The sequence below is a fragment of the Apteryx rowi genome, unplaced genomic scaffold, assembly GCF_003343035.1.
Source record: "Apteryx rowi isolate R43461 unplaced genomic scaffold, aptRow1 scaffold_481, whole genome shotgun sequence".
NCBI lineage: Eukaryota > Metazoa > Chordata > Aves > Apterygiformes > Apterygidae > Apteryx > Apteryx rowi.
Window position 1 is genome coordinate 272,661 of NW_020450740.1, and position 14,843 is coordinate 287,503.

The 14,843-nt window shown below is 36.1% G+C and overlaps 1 protein-coding gene and 1 long non-coding RNA gene across 4 annotated transcripts in view; one reads left to right on the forward strand and one right to left on the reverse strand.

Annotated features, from left to right (window-relative positions):
* The window catches only part of SLAIN2 (SLAIN motif family member 2), a 33,548-nt gene that overhangs the window by 14,210 nt on the left and 4,495 nt on the right, over window positions 1–14,843 (forward strand). For 2 of the 3 annotated variants that reach the window (XM_026078631.1, XM_026078629.1), the window contains exons 5-8: window positions 994–1,353; window positions 3,804–3,941; window positions 9,123–9,200; window positions 13,891–14,209. In XM_026078631.1, coding sequence (XP_025934416.1) covers window positions 994–1,353; window positions 3,804–3,941; window positions 9,123–9,200; window positions 13,891–14,209 — 895 coding nt within the window. The remainder of the gene's footprint in view (window positions 1–993; window positions 1,354–3,803; window positions 3,942–9,122; window positions 9,201–13,890; window positions 14,210–14,843) is intronic. The other variant, XM_026078630.1, reaches the window with a different exon arrangement.
* The window catches only part of LOC112972286, a 28,618-nt gene continuing 21,938 nt past the window's right edge, over window positions 8,164–14,843 (reverse strand). Inside the window, exons 3-4 of the long non-coding RNA XR_003255630.1 lie at window positions 12,158–12,305; window positions 8,164–8,420 (exon numbers count right to left, since the gene is read on the reverse strand). This is a non-coding gene — a long non-coding RNA (uncharacterized LOC112972286). The remainder of the gene's footprint in view (window positions 8,421–12,157; window positions 12,306–14,843) is intronic.

Consider the following 14,843-nt stretch of genomic DNA (forward strand, 5'->3'; position numbering starts at 1 on the left):
AGTAACATGGGGAAGAATGGTGCAAGAGCTGTTGTAGTTATTAATTGTGGTCTTGAACTACTGGAGATGTTTAAACTGGCTGCATTTGGGAGGAATATAGGCTTTAGGTGGAGGAAAACTTTCTCACTTTGAGACATAGGCCTTAGAGAGTGACTAAGTAGCAGGAATGGGAAAGAGGTGCAGATTGTAATATGGATGTAAAAATTTAATTCTACTGAGAAGGCTGGCTAAGGACTTTTATCTCCAGGCTAAAGAGAGGAAGTTGCTACGCAGAAGTGTTCTGTAGGAACAAGGGACAAAAGAAATGCTGGAGAGAGTGTGAACTTATAGCATATACTGTATGATAAAAGGATGGTTGTTAGACTGGACTATTATTAGTGGTCTTCTCAGGACATGGGTGCTTCCCCTACATAATCCAGACTTGTTGACATCAATGCTTAAACCATGATTTAAATCACCAAAATGTAAAGTCAATAGGGCAAAGAACAGATGTGAAAAGTGCTGCTATAGAAGTCTCTTTTGATTTAGGTTTAGCTGAGTCTTTGTCTGTCTTTTGGCCCCTCCAAGACTGCAAAGAGTTGTAGTACTTTCAGTTATGTAATTGAACCCTAGTTTCTCTAGGGGTAGGTAATCATGTAGCTTTTTTGTTACATTTACTAAAGTAGTTGTTACAGGATGTCACATGATATCAAATTTAAGATGTAGCCTGTGCTATGAGTTTTGGGGGTCAGAGAAGGGAGGGCCAAGTAAATAACAACTATACTGATGATTGCAGTAGAAGGAAAAGGAATGAGTTTACCTACTAACAGAGATTATCACCCAGTAGATAACTTTTTTGGATACTAATCCGGAATTAATTTAATCCCTCAAATAAAAAGAATTAAGATGAGCCAAATGTGAGTTCAAGAACTGGGTAGGTATTTGGGTGAACTGTCTCTACTTTGAGTCGTTTGTATGCTGTAAACAGGTAAACAATGTTCTCATTGTTGCCAGGCCTCCGGCAAGAGTATGCAGCAACTACTTCTCGACGTAGTTCAGGTTCTTCTTGCAATTCTACAAGACGAGGCACATTCAGTGATCAGGAACTTGATGCACAGAGTTTAGAAGATGAAGAAGATGGTACACATCACACAGTGCACCCTGCTGTTAACAGGTTCTCACCATCACCTCGCAGCTCTCCCTGGCCTTCGCCAAAACAATCTCCAAGGAATTCACCTCGTTCCCGATCACCTGCTCGAAGCATAGAGTACAGTAGAGTATCTCCCCAACCTATGATTAGCCGTTTACAGCAACCTCGTCTTTCACTTCAAGGCCATCCTACAGATTTACAGACTAGCAATGTCAAAAGTGAAGGTAAAAAGCTCTGTCTCAAATTCATTATGCAAGTAGTAAAGTAGTTGTGTAGTTTCTGTAAAGAATTACGTTTAGTGTGCAGGGCTAAAACTATTTGCTTGCGTAACATCAAGGTTTAATCTCTGAGTTGTTTAGGAAAAAGCAAAGCAAGCAGCGTATAAGTTTTGCTGTGGAATCCTTACAGTCAGATGAGTCGATAGGCATCTACTTTATTTTAGATGTTATCCTGTCACTCTGGGTGTAATTCAGTTTTGCAGTGACCGAATCTATCTGTAATAGGCAAATGTATGAGAATAAAGCAGTGTAAGAGCACAAGCAAAACCATCATTCACCAGTAGGGTCAGGCCATGCAGATGACAGCATAAAATGCAGAGAAAAGACTGGTCGAGTAAGAATAACATGCTGTGGCAATTTACACAGGACTGTGATTGTTGAGTTTGAGATAGCGGAATGCTTTCTTATGGCAGTGTAGGACTGTGAACTCGTTGAGCAGGAACACAACCTAAAAAATATTGGTACTTAAGTCATGCCTCAGGTTGGTATTTTAGATATAAAAAAGCTGTGCAAACTGCTGCACAAAAAAAAAATTGCAGGAAATTTGTGCTATACAGTCATGGAACAAGATGATGGAATTCTGATATGATTTTGCTTCTTGAATGTCCTTTGTCCTGGTAGCAAACCATCATAAACTCTTTAATTGCACTGAAATTTCACATGCATATTGCCATTTTAAGAAAAGTAATTGTTATCTGGCAAATATAATCTTGAATCATAAAAGATATTAAATTTAGAAATAATGCACATTTAGATTTTAATAATTCACCTTCATCTTATTTTTTTAATTTTTCAGGTAAGCTGAATATAAAGTGTCTGCAGTAGAAATGATGTAGAAATGCATTTTTTAACAGTTTGTTTTCTTTTGGATTTTTTTTTCCCACTACAATAGTGAAGAAGTCTATGCTACTTACAGAATTGCACTGACTAAGAAAATGTTAGTCAGGGGAATCAGTGTGTTAGACTAAAACTTTTTGGGAAGCTGATCCTGCAACTTTAATTAGCTAATCAATAATATATTTGTAAGGACTAGCATAAGTCATCCAGTAACAGTGGTTTGCAAAAATTCTAGGTATATAGGAAAACAGGCAACACAAAAGCTAATGAATTATATTGTGATTTAGTTGAAAATTCCTTTCCCTTTCTAGGGTTCATGAAAGTCTTAATGCATACTAGATGAGCTACACCAAAAATATCCTAGGAGAGGCAAGGTACCAAAAGCTGGTATCCCACATACCAGAGGGATCAAAATGCGGTGTGTGATCATGTGTTTCTGAAACGCTTCAAGGAATTCTCTTGCAGAGGTTTTTGCACAGCTGGATGTTGCTTGGATATTCAAAGGGYTGATACACCAGCAGCCAGTAAGGTGTTCTTTTGGGGGTTTTTTGTTTACACTAGAGTGGCTAGAGGAAAATGTGGATGTTCAAGACACTACCAAATGTGATACAAACCAATGCAAACTACCAACTAAGTGAAGAAAGTACACATGTAGGAATATTCAGCCTAGCAAGACTCTTATTTTTGTTTTCATCTTTAGTGCTTGGGCATGATAAGAGTACTTCATCCCTCTTCTGAATCAGGTTGGCCACTCATCCTGACAAGCCATCTGCTCCCCTCTCCTATTCAAAATATGTCATCAACCTAGTTCTCCATGGGTTGGAGATCCACAGAATATCATTAGACTTGATAGAAATTCAATGGCTTCTTTTTATATTCTGCAAGTAATGGTACAAATTTTAGAAGCTCCTTAAAAGGCCATTATTAGCTGAATAGATAGTCAAGTCGTATGTGAAATATAAAGCATAATTGGACACTTCTGTAATTAGGGAATGCTGTCTGTTGAGAGTTTCTTTCCAAATGGGTACCCATTCTTTGTTGTATCACATGCTGATAATGGGGTTGGGTAGTCCTAAAAACTAATTTAAAGAACTATTATCTATTTTCAATCTTCAGGCATGTGTTATATGTTTTAAATAACTTTCTAGGTAAAGACTTCAAAACGTATGCAAAACTGCAAATTATGTTTGCCTATTCAATTCGCATAGCAAGAGTACAAAAACCAGGGAAGCAAAATCTAGATATGATCTAGAGTATCTCATAATCTAGAAATTTTCAATTGCAAAGAACTATATGCTTGACTTTTTCACCACAGCTGAAAATTGTACATTCTTGCTTTTTTAAATAATTATTTTTTATATGATACATATGAAAATAATACAGAACTCTAATTCAAGATAATCTGAGCTGTAATATAACAAAATATGCTTTACATTGCAGTGTAGTTTTATATAGCTAACTTTGCATTGCTTATATTTTGAGTTTGACTATGTTGAACTGTATGAACTGTCTCTTGAATCAAATTACATGTTGTGGTATCTCTGTATTGTTTCATACAGAAAAATTAAGGCGTAGTCTTCCGAACCTATCCAGGACATCTAACATCCAAGCTGAGTCTGTGAAAAACAGCAGAAGTGACTCAAACTTCCAAGTGCCAAATGGAGGAATACCTCGCATTCAACCTCAAGCCTCAGCCAGTAAGTACCTTTAGTGACACTCAGCATATATTTCAGAATTAAGTGATGGTACTGAGCTGTTCTCCAGTTTTATGGCAAAGAGAAACACAACATGCCACACTGGAGATGCTAATCTTGATTTTTAATTGTGTTTATCTGAAAAACTGCTTCTTGTTTGGTAGAGAAATCAGGTATTGAGTATATTGAATTATGTCTTACAAAGGTATCATGAGTAGCTTCCTAAAAGCACTATCCAGAGTATAAATACACTAGAGTTAGACATTTCAGAAGCCATTTATTTTCTTATTTTCTGTGGTTTAGAGAAGGTATAATGCTTTTTACTGATGAAATTTACTGTCAGGCTATAAAAACTTTCTACTTCTTATTTAGAGGATTTTTTTTTAAGTAGAGAAAGCTGATCTGAAATCATTCGTGCAAGTCTAGCTCTTGTTTGCAGTTTCTTCTCTTCCTTTGTTTTGTCACCTGGAAGTTGTATATTCAAATGCAAGCTTTCTTTTTCAAGTGTCAGTATCTCTCAGTAAATGTCTGTGTGAAACTGAATCCCATGAAACAAATTAGCCCAGTGTTGGGTTAGTGGCTGCTAGTTTGTCCAGCAGTGAACTGCTATCAGAATGTTGCTAATCTTACAGGTCTTTTAAAAACAGCTACCTGACCTTATATTAAAAAAAAAAAAAAAGGCCAAACCAAATGAAGCTTAAATATTCAGTGCTTCTTTATATGTCAATATTGATAGTTCATAATGTTTAAATGTTTCCTGACCATTTTGTTTTTAAAAAAGTTTCAGATTTAATCATAAGCTTGACATTTTCAAGGGAAGAACACATTATGAGTATTATTATATGTAGAACCTTGAACTAGAAAAGTTCTATAATAGAAGTTCATCAATATTCTAAATATTGGACAGGAAATGTAAAATAATATTTGTGAATGAAACTAACTTTTTATCCATTGATCAGTAAAGGCATACTGGCATACCTGGTTGTCATTGCTAACTAGTCCTTTAAAACAATGTGTTAATATAACTGAAAAATACAGTTAAAAGCAGAATAAAGAATTCAGGCCACTGCAAAAAGTATAAGATTTCTATCTTTGTAGTGCCTCAGACTGAATATAAGGGTCATATGGACCATCAGACCCAAGTGTGTGATGCTGTAGCCAAGGAAGCTAGTGTGACCTTGTGATTGTTCATATGGGTTACCCCAGCATCATTTTGCCCTGCCCCCTTCTTCTGCTATTCATGGATGCTCAGAAGGTGGGATTTGTAACTTTAAGTGCACATGTGTAGTTCAAATGCAGGGCTGTCACCTGTTAGATAGGGTTATCAAACTGTAACACATTTATAGCAGTTGGGCAGTAGCTCTCCAACTACATTATTTCTGTGATGGGAAGAATAAATGATTAAACAGATGTGAAAGACAATGAAACAAAAATTATTTCCTAAAAATCCATAGAGATTTTATTTGGGGTTTTAAAACTGAGTGAACTAGAAGGAAAGAGCACAAAGCACATTTTACTTGGCCAGAATGCTATTTCCAATTCTAGTGGTATATTCATAGTGAAACTTCAGGGTAAGATCAGGCAGCAGAAGTCTGAATATTCAATGTTCAGTGAGTTACTTCATTGATGGAGCCAATGTAGTGTGACTTATGTTTATACATATATAGTTTTTTAAATTAGCAGATGGAAAATCATGAAAACTATTAGGTAAATTTGCTTGCCTTTTATGGGAATTTTTCCACAAATGTGAACTACTGTAGAAGAACTTACATTTAAATGTAAGTTAAGTATCATTAATAAAGCCCAGATTTCTAGCTTTTACAGTTTCCCTGCTCTTACAGATGTTTGTCAGAGTCTTGCTATTGACAATCGTAAAACGGTTTGTGTATGAAGTCAATGAGTAAGTATCTTTGCTTAGTCTGGATTAAAAAAAAATCTGCAAAACTGTATATTGTATAAAAGTTTCTAGAATTTTGTCTTTTGTACCATATGCTTTTTGTTTCATTGATTTTATATTTTGTCACCTTGCAGAAAGCACTGTTAAACTGCAGCAATTTTTTGTTTTCCTTTGGCAATGACTTCTGGGATTCAAAGCTTCCTCCATATACCTGCTAGTTTTGCATGAGCTTACCTTTGCAAGGATGCTGGCTGGCCACCCAAAGTCACTACTTTTCTCCTTGTCAAAGATCTGCTGCTCATAATTTACTTTCATATTTGCTGTGGCTGCAATACTGAACTTGCTATGGGTGCTGGCATTCAAAAATGAGTTAGGAATCCAGTAAGTTTCTGAACGGGCAACTCCTCTTATGGTTACATAGGCAAATTATACATGTTTGCTTAAAGAGTAGAGGGAAAATATTTAAACCATTATGTATTAGAAGTACAACTGTAAAATGTGAAGACATTTGGTATTTCAAGTTTTAAGCTGTAATTTGGTTAAAAAATCCAAATTCTCTTTAAAAATGTTTGCATTTGCTACACAGTCCACCACAGAAATATTTACTATGAACAGCTGTTGATGATTTATAATAGAATATCTGTTTAAAAAGGAGTGAATTACATATCACTTGTAACTATTAAACTTTTCATGTATCTCTGGTTCTCCATGCTGTTATGCAGAACAGAATTTTTATGTAAAAAGCTATTAAGTATTTCACCTTAAAGGATTGGAAGGAACAGTAATACTTGACTTGTGTTCTCCAAGCAATAGGCATCTTTGTTCTAAACTTTGAAGTGTTTCACCTGTGGGAAGACTGTTCCATGTAGGTCCTATGCCACACAGATTGTGCCCAGCAGTAGAACTTCTAAGGTGGTTTCCACATAGCGCTATATGCTTTGCAGTGGATTGAGCGTATAATACTTTTGTACTTACCTAGCACTGTTAGCACAGGGATGTGAAATCCTAAAGCAGAGTTAAATATAGTACTTGGTCAAAAAGGTAAGCTGTAGATTGCTCGATCTGTCAGTAAAGTAACTGTAGTCTGTTTGCCAAGAGACAGCTGCTAAGCAGGTTCAGAGTAAAAGGAAGGGTATGTTTGAGGAAAGCAAGTATTTGAGTTTGGTTGATCTGAAATAAACATGACTATATTTATTCAGTATTGTACTTTAAGCACGCACTATTTGTGACAACATAATAGTGTATGATGCAGTTCTAGAGTAGCAAATAGTGTGGTAACATTGCACTCCACGCTTATCTCATAAACTGCATGTTTTCTCGGCATTACTCTAATTGCACTGTCCAAAGGTCTTTTCAGTGATGTAGTTAACATAATTATGTAGCTATCAAGAACTTTCCTGGAGTCTCCACTGAGAAGGCAGGAATTTGATATGTATATTTTAAACCATTTCCACATCATCCCACTTCTCTGACTTGCAGATAGTGTAAATAATGGTGGGGGAAGAAACTTAGTGCCATATACAGTAGCATATTTAAATCTAACTGAATGAATTAGAGCAAACTAAATTCATGATCATAAATATGAAGGAAGAAGCTGTTCTTGATTTTTATGTGGTAAAACAAAAACACTGATTCTGTAAGAAATGGTATTATGGAATACTTGTGGGCAGAAGCACTCTGGCCAGTGGTCTGCTTCACTAAATTCCTTTAAGAAAACTGGTTTGGGAATTGTGCTCATTTTTAAACAGTTTACTGTGTTTAATCAACTGTTTATGGGTATGCCTTAGAAAGAAGTTTATAGCAAGACCACATGCCAGAAGTTGAATAAGAACTGCATAGTGCCTCATGCTTTTTTTGCCATCACAATATAGTTGGTAGAAAGAATAATTTTTGCTCTTAATAGGCCACAGGCAACATTGTATCATGTTTATAAACTCTTTATTTCCTTTTTGCTGCTTATTGAAAATAGTTTTTAGTTAATTATTAAGGTTAAAATTAATAGACCTAGTCATGTTTTCAGAATGAAGGTAAAACATGATGCAATTCTTTTGTAGTTCATAAATTATTGTGAATTTTGAACTGACTGAAGGATGGGAATAGTGGTGGCAATATATCAAGTTTAGAAAATAGGATTAACTAATATTATTCTAACTGCTCCTCCTCCTATCTTCTTCATCAGGATATTCACCAATTTGTTTTAGGATTACTGAGCTTCCATACTCAGGGGAAGATCTTTATGCACAGCTGTCCCCCGTCTTTCTTCCCTCTCACTATGGAAATAAGCCTTACTAGTGCTATCTATTTTATGCTGGTATAAATTCTATACACTGAGGTGAGCAGAGATGTTTATTCATACAAGCTATTTTAACAAGCCTTTGTGAAGGCAAAGCTTTATTTCATTGACAACCTTCTTTCCTCCCGCCTTAAATACACTGCAGTGAAAATATGCTGAATCGATGCATTCCTTCTGGCCATAGGTAGTTCTCTCTTTGCCAAGTTTCCGCAGCTCTTGGAATACTGGCTTCTCTCTTGGAAATCTGTAGGCAGTAAGGTCGTTTCAAGGCAGTATCAGTCATTGAACATCGCTACAAAAAAGACAGGGCACAGGAACAGTGAAAAAAAACCCCAGTTTTTGGCATACTATCCATGCTGGCAGCTGATAATCTTGGGTTTCATGTCTTTTCATTTTAAGTTTGAGTTCTCTAGTATACCTTTTGGGAAAAGCACAGACACCTCTTAAAATTGCTTAAGTTTGCATAACTGAAAAATGTAACTTGTTTTTATATAGTGATCATGTTTAGACTAAGGTTTGTGCTTTTGTACAGTGTTAGAATAATTTTTTTGAAAAAATTTGCTTTAAAATAAAAAGTTTAGTCTTGCTAGGTCAAATCTGTCAGCTTAGTTTTCATCTTTTTATCTAATCTTTCACTCATATTGCTGTAGCATGTTTGCTGGGTGGCTTGTTCTCCCTTTGGTATATATATTTTTTTACCTTTCTGGGTTTTTTGCCCTGCAAGAAGCTTCTTTACTCTTACAGAATCTGCGCATTTTGCACTGCAAAATTTCTGACACGCTCCTTTTGCAACTCTTTGCCATTAAGAGCCAGCACCATTTAAAAAAAAGAAAAAAGACTTCTCTTCCAGAGTCATAACAGCTTTGAAAACTGTTATGTGTTTTACTTGCACTGTTCCTTGATGCTTTCACAAGTGGATGCAATTCTGAAATTCCCAGGAAATTTAGTTTTCTTATCTTTTTAGACAAATATAACACTTCTTGTCTTTCAACAGCTCTGCAAAGGCAGAAAAATTTGCCTCGTGCTGCCTTCAAAACCAAACAGTTTCTTCAAACTCCATCTACAAAAGGAGGTAATTAACTTATGACCTCTTATCAAGCTCCGGCAAATCTCAGATAATTGTTCACCTGTGTTAAATCGTGCATATCCTAGATTAATAAAAACACTGTTGCATGTAGAGATTAACTGAGTGGACCTTGTTGTATCAAAGTATGTAACTTTTTGTCTAAATATTAAAATACAACACTGCATCATTAAAAAAAAGAAAGTATTAAACCTGATATTGATATAAAATCCAAGGACTGGTGACTTCTAGCATGAATCAAGAAGCTTGGATTAGAAAAGCAGACTTCTGAAGCCATATTCAGTAAGGCTATATTTGGATTGGAATATTTTGATTGTAACCTACAGTTTGTAACACACAAAACCAAAACTGTTCTTTCTCTGATTTGGAAAAATACACAGACAAGTGAAAATATCCTTTACTCTGTGCTAGAAACAAGAGCTTATCCTTGAAAAGATTAGCCTAGAATGTCAGCCTGAGTTTTACACACATACATACATGCTTGTGTTTTCTCTTTTCCTCTCAGAACTGGAAGATTATCCCTAAGATACAGCATAATTTAGATTTATGGTTTTTTGTCAAGGAATTGGAGACTATTGTATATAATATTCCAGGTTACTAATGGCTGAAGTTCATTTCCTTTTGAGAAGAAAATGAAATAATTCAGTCTGTAATCCAATTAAACAAATTTTAACTGATTTTTAATTAAGTTCTGGCAGCCTCATACATGATACATGACCTCTGTTTCACTACCAAGAAAAGCAAGTTCATGTTTTTGGTTTTACGTATAGTTAGTCCTGTTGTCTACTAAAATCCAGATCTAATTTTTAAGATCACGTTTCACTTGTGACTAATTTATAAACTATATATATACTAGATAAAGGAGTACAGGAATCCTTCATGCAGATATTGAAAGTGGATCACAAAATGCTTATGTTTCTGTCAGTGGTTTAACAATGCTAACTTTAGTCAACTTTATTCCATGTAGGAAGTTTTACTGTCCTGTCTTCCCCTTAAATAGCAATATATAATGACTTTGAAACAGATCCACAGGGCTAAGCAGAAGTCTCTAACAGTCTTCAAAAATTTCTTAGTCAATGGAAAAAAGTTCTCTCAGTCTTCTCCTTTGGGATACGACTGCCATCTCTATTCCTGCACAAAGCTTTCTGTGCTGCCTTTCCAGATGCCTTTGCCTTCATCTGGATGTCTAGAAAACTTATGCGCTCGATGGTCTAGTCCAGAGCTGTGGAAACCTGTACAGAAATTAATTTGTCTTTGAGTTTATATTATTTGTAAAATTTTATTAAAGCCTAGAGAATTATGAACTGAGTGCATTGCACTGCCAGTTACACATTCTTGTTTCTAGTTGCTGTCGCTGGTCACTGAGAATGAGAACCCAGCTTGTCTTTTTCAGTTGTTTGCTATTTTATAGTCCTGGGTGTCTTGATTTTCTTGTTTCTGATCTGAGATTCTTACGGTTATAGAAGCGTTATGCAGTATGAAAAACAACTTTTGTTTCACAAGGGTAAATGACTGAACAAAATTGGTTTTAGTTCCTTAAAATGCTGTTCATTACATAGTTTAACACCTTCACACACAAACTTTGGCACTTTTTATCATCTTCTGTAAAACAGTTCAAAATACGTTCAAATAACAAACACCCTACCTCACTGTAACAGATTTGTTGAGGCTTATATAGCAATGTAGCATCAGTCAGGTAACAGAACAGCTTACTGACTCCCATTGTCTGATCTCATCTGTTCTTTCCTATCAGTCTGAATCATCTCATAATGGTGGGTATGATATAAAAGCTATTTCAGAATCAGTTCTGTTTTTGGAAGAGTCAAGTCAGTATGCAGCAGCTGGCTTTGGGATGCAGTCCAGGCATCTGTAGCCTCACAGATTCCTACTTGGTCAGGTGGGGATCACCCTGCCTACGGTCAAGGACAGTATTCTGAGAGGGTGGAAAATCTAAATGTCATCACTCCACAATGCCATACATTTTCGTTATTGACAGAGATATTAATTATACCTGGTTCTAGTTGTTTAGTTTCTAAGGAGATGGAGTTGTGTGATGTTGTTAAACACGATCACTACATGTTTTTATCAAACATATGAGCTCAATACTGCACGTTGGGATAGAATATTGGATAGACTTTGACTAAGGCAATACCTCATTCCTTGTGATCCTGTCTTGCATGTTAAATAGACCAAACTGAGTTTTATTAAATATCCAAAGCTGCTCTAAGACAGAATTCCTTATGTGTAGAACAGAATTATGAGGCAGTTTGCCAGTGATTGCATCGTGCGGACTGCTTTGGCAATCATAGCACATTAGAAGACAATTCATTCTTTTATGTCAAAGAATGAATGCAGCTCTCAGAAATGTCTGCAACGTTGTGTTGACAGGAAACATTTTATGAACTGGTAGTTCAAGTTGGAAGTATGGTAAAATATGGTCAAGAGAAAACTGTAGAATGGAGAGGCCTAATTTACTGGATAATTACTTTCACTGGAAAGTGACAAAATTTCTTCAGTTCTAACTTTTCATTGATTATGTTCAGTACGTAAAACCTTTTCCTCATTGTGCCTCTAAGAGTGTACTAAGCCCTTAGCAGGCCCAAAGCTAAAGTGTCTTCAGTTTTTATATACTAGTATTGCTCTGCAGCTCAGTTGCTAACATGATGTTATATGTGTGTTCCAGCAGGTGTAATAATGAGAAGTAGAGTAATAAAAGCTCCTTGTGTTTAAACTGTAGAATCACTTGGAAATTCTACCGATTTGCTTACACCAATGTTGCAGACAATGTCACATTTCAACAACCTCTAATCATTCTTAATCCTAGTAGGACTTCACTGCTGTTCTTGTGCAGTCATTCTGCTATTAATGCTTTCCTTAATCCATCATCTGGCTTGACCCCAAGCTTTTTATTTTAAGGGTTTTTATTTATTCTCCTCACTACTTACCAACTGTCATGTATCGTTGACATCTCTATCACCTGTTTTGTCAGCTCTTCCCCTGAACAGCTTCATGCTGTGTTTGGTATTGCTGCTTCTCTGTGGAAAGACCCTCTTGGATGATCCAGAAGGGCATTAAATCCCTCAAGATTCACATCTGTAATAAAGCACATATTAAACTTCCTAAATATGCCCTATCAGGAATGACTTCAAAACACAACCTGAAAACTGCCACTTCCCCTGTACCACATTTGGGATCTCATGTTCCTGTCATTACTAGTCTTTTCATTATTAGTGGATCTAGCTTTTAAAATGATAGTAAAAGCTTTGTGAAGGACCATCTCTTTTGTTACAGCATCTGTCAGAGGACTCAACTTTGGTGTCTGTATAAAGAAGTTTATTCTGTAGAGGAAATAATAGTTCATGCAAGTTCACTAAATGTAAATCTGATGTTATGTATTTTCCTGATTGAATTGATTGCCCAGTGTCAGCTATTACTGAATCCCACCCTAATCAGTTTGAAAAGCTGGTGACATTCTATTTAAGTATTAAGAAGAAGGATTAGTTTAAGTATTCTGTTTAGTGATACATTATGCATATTTTGAAAATATTTCTGATACTCATGAAGAAATGTGCTTAAGCTTTGGCATTACTGTAAGGCAGTTGAATGTTCTTTTTGTCAGTATCTTGCTATGAAGATCAATTCTGTTGTTTATTGCTAGCTCTCTAATAAAAATCAGAAGTAAATTCCTAGGTATATAATAAATAAGACCTCTTGCTATTACATTAATAGCACTGAGAAAAATATACATACTGTATGCATGTATATTACGTACATGTACAAAAGAAGTTGTTAATGGAGTACACTTGTGTGTACACCTTGTATTAAAGGCTTGCTCAACATACTGTATAGTAAGACTAAACTTATAAATGGATTTTCACTGGCATATAGGCTTTCCCAGAAAGGGCTTGTTAAAGGCCTGCATTTTACTACTAAGTCTGATATGAAGTATTTAAATCAGGCATTAGCGATACTGATAATTCAGATAATGTTCATAAGAAGAAGAAGGCTGTAAATTGTCGTAGTTGTCTGGTTTGAGATTCATAGCTGTCTGGTTTGAGATTCATAGCTGTAGAGCCTAGTGCCTTAACCTGTTGGGGGTTGGCTGGCCCTGTTTTTTTCCCCTTTCAGACAATAATTCTTGAACTTGATCATATCATTAAGTAAATCTTAATTCAATGGATTTGGTTAAAAAGAAAAGCACAGAAGAAACATTAAGATATCCTGCTCTCTGACAGTTTCATCACTGAAGGCTAATATGCACTTTGACTCTATTTAAAGAATACGGCACACTAGAATCCTGTATTCTTGAATGTGTTCTTTTCAGGAATGGGAATTCGGTTCACATGTGTCTTAAGCAGGTAAATTTCTCCTCGAAAAATATGTTCACCTCTATTTTTTTTGGCTTATCAGTCTTATGTAATGGTTTGAGTCTTAATATTATTACTTATAAGTCCAGATAAATACTCACAGTAGGCAAATGGAGTGTTAGAGTTATGATATCGAAAACACATGACAAAGAGGACATCTGAATTCCTGTTTCTCATTGCTGCTTGGTTGGCTGTATTCCATTATACATTCCATATTGTTTGAATTTTCACATAAAGTTGCTTCTGGTTTTTGAGTTATCAGTTATACTGAAATTTCAGTTTGAAAGTAACTTCTGTATTTTATTTTCCAGTACCTTCTCCAAGTAAATTCCGCTCACCTGCAGCACCGTCTCCCCTAGCTCTCCGACAACCAGTGAAAGCATTTAGTAACCATGGACCTGGTTCTGTTGCTTCTCCAGAAGCCACACAGCTAACACACAGTAGTTCTTCACCAGGGCCTCTTGCAGCTCAGAGTTCAGGCTTGCCAAGCCCTGCCAACAGTATTAACAGTACTACTCTTACCAGACCAGCAGGAACAGCAGGGATGAGGAGTGGTTTGCCCAGACCCAGTGCCCCTTCTACTGGGGGCATCCCAGTGCCTCGCAGCAAACTTGCACAGCCTGTTCGCAGGTGAGTACATGTCCGAGACCATCTTAATTTGTGCCTTTCTTAATGAATTTTGTACACTGTATATTTGTGCTGCTTCTTTCTGTAGTTCTTATTTTGGTCTCAAGGTCTTCAGAAACAATGGAAATGGAGACCTCCATGTGAAGTATTTACCCATGTTTCCAAAATAGATTTGGAACAAAACTGAGAGTTAAAAAGTCATTGAAATGTAGCTGGCAAGTGAAAATTCATTTATACCACTGAGTAACACGTATTGAAGTCAGAACTATTTAAGTGCCTTTTGTAAGCCAGATGTCAAGCAGTGGCACCACAGCAGAACAGTTTCTCTCCTTGTGCAGCTAGAAACTTTAAGAAGGAAGAGATATTAAGGACAGAGGAGGCATCCATAGCATTTGTTAAACTTAACAGAAAAATCAGGACAGTTAAGTCATAGGACAAAACAGAATTTTCAACTCAAACATAACCTCTGTGTTAGCATCCAGATGTGGAAGTTGCTTAATGTCAGAGTGTTTTGGAAAACAAGCACAAGAGACTAAGTATTAAATGGAAAGGCTGCACAGACAGTTTGTCTTCAGGAGAATCAGAAGCAAGCAATGCATAAATTTAGAGTATCTGCTCTTAATGCCATTGGAGGCAT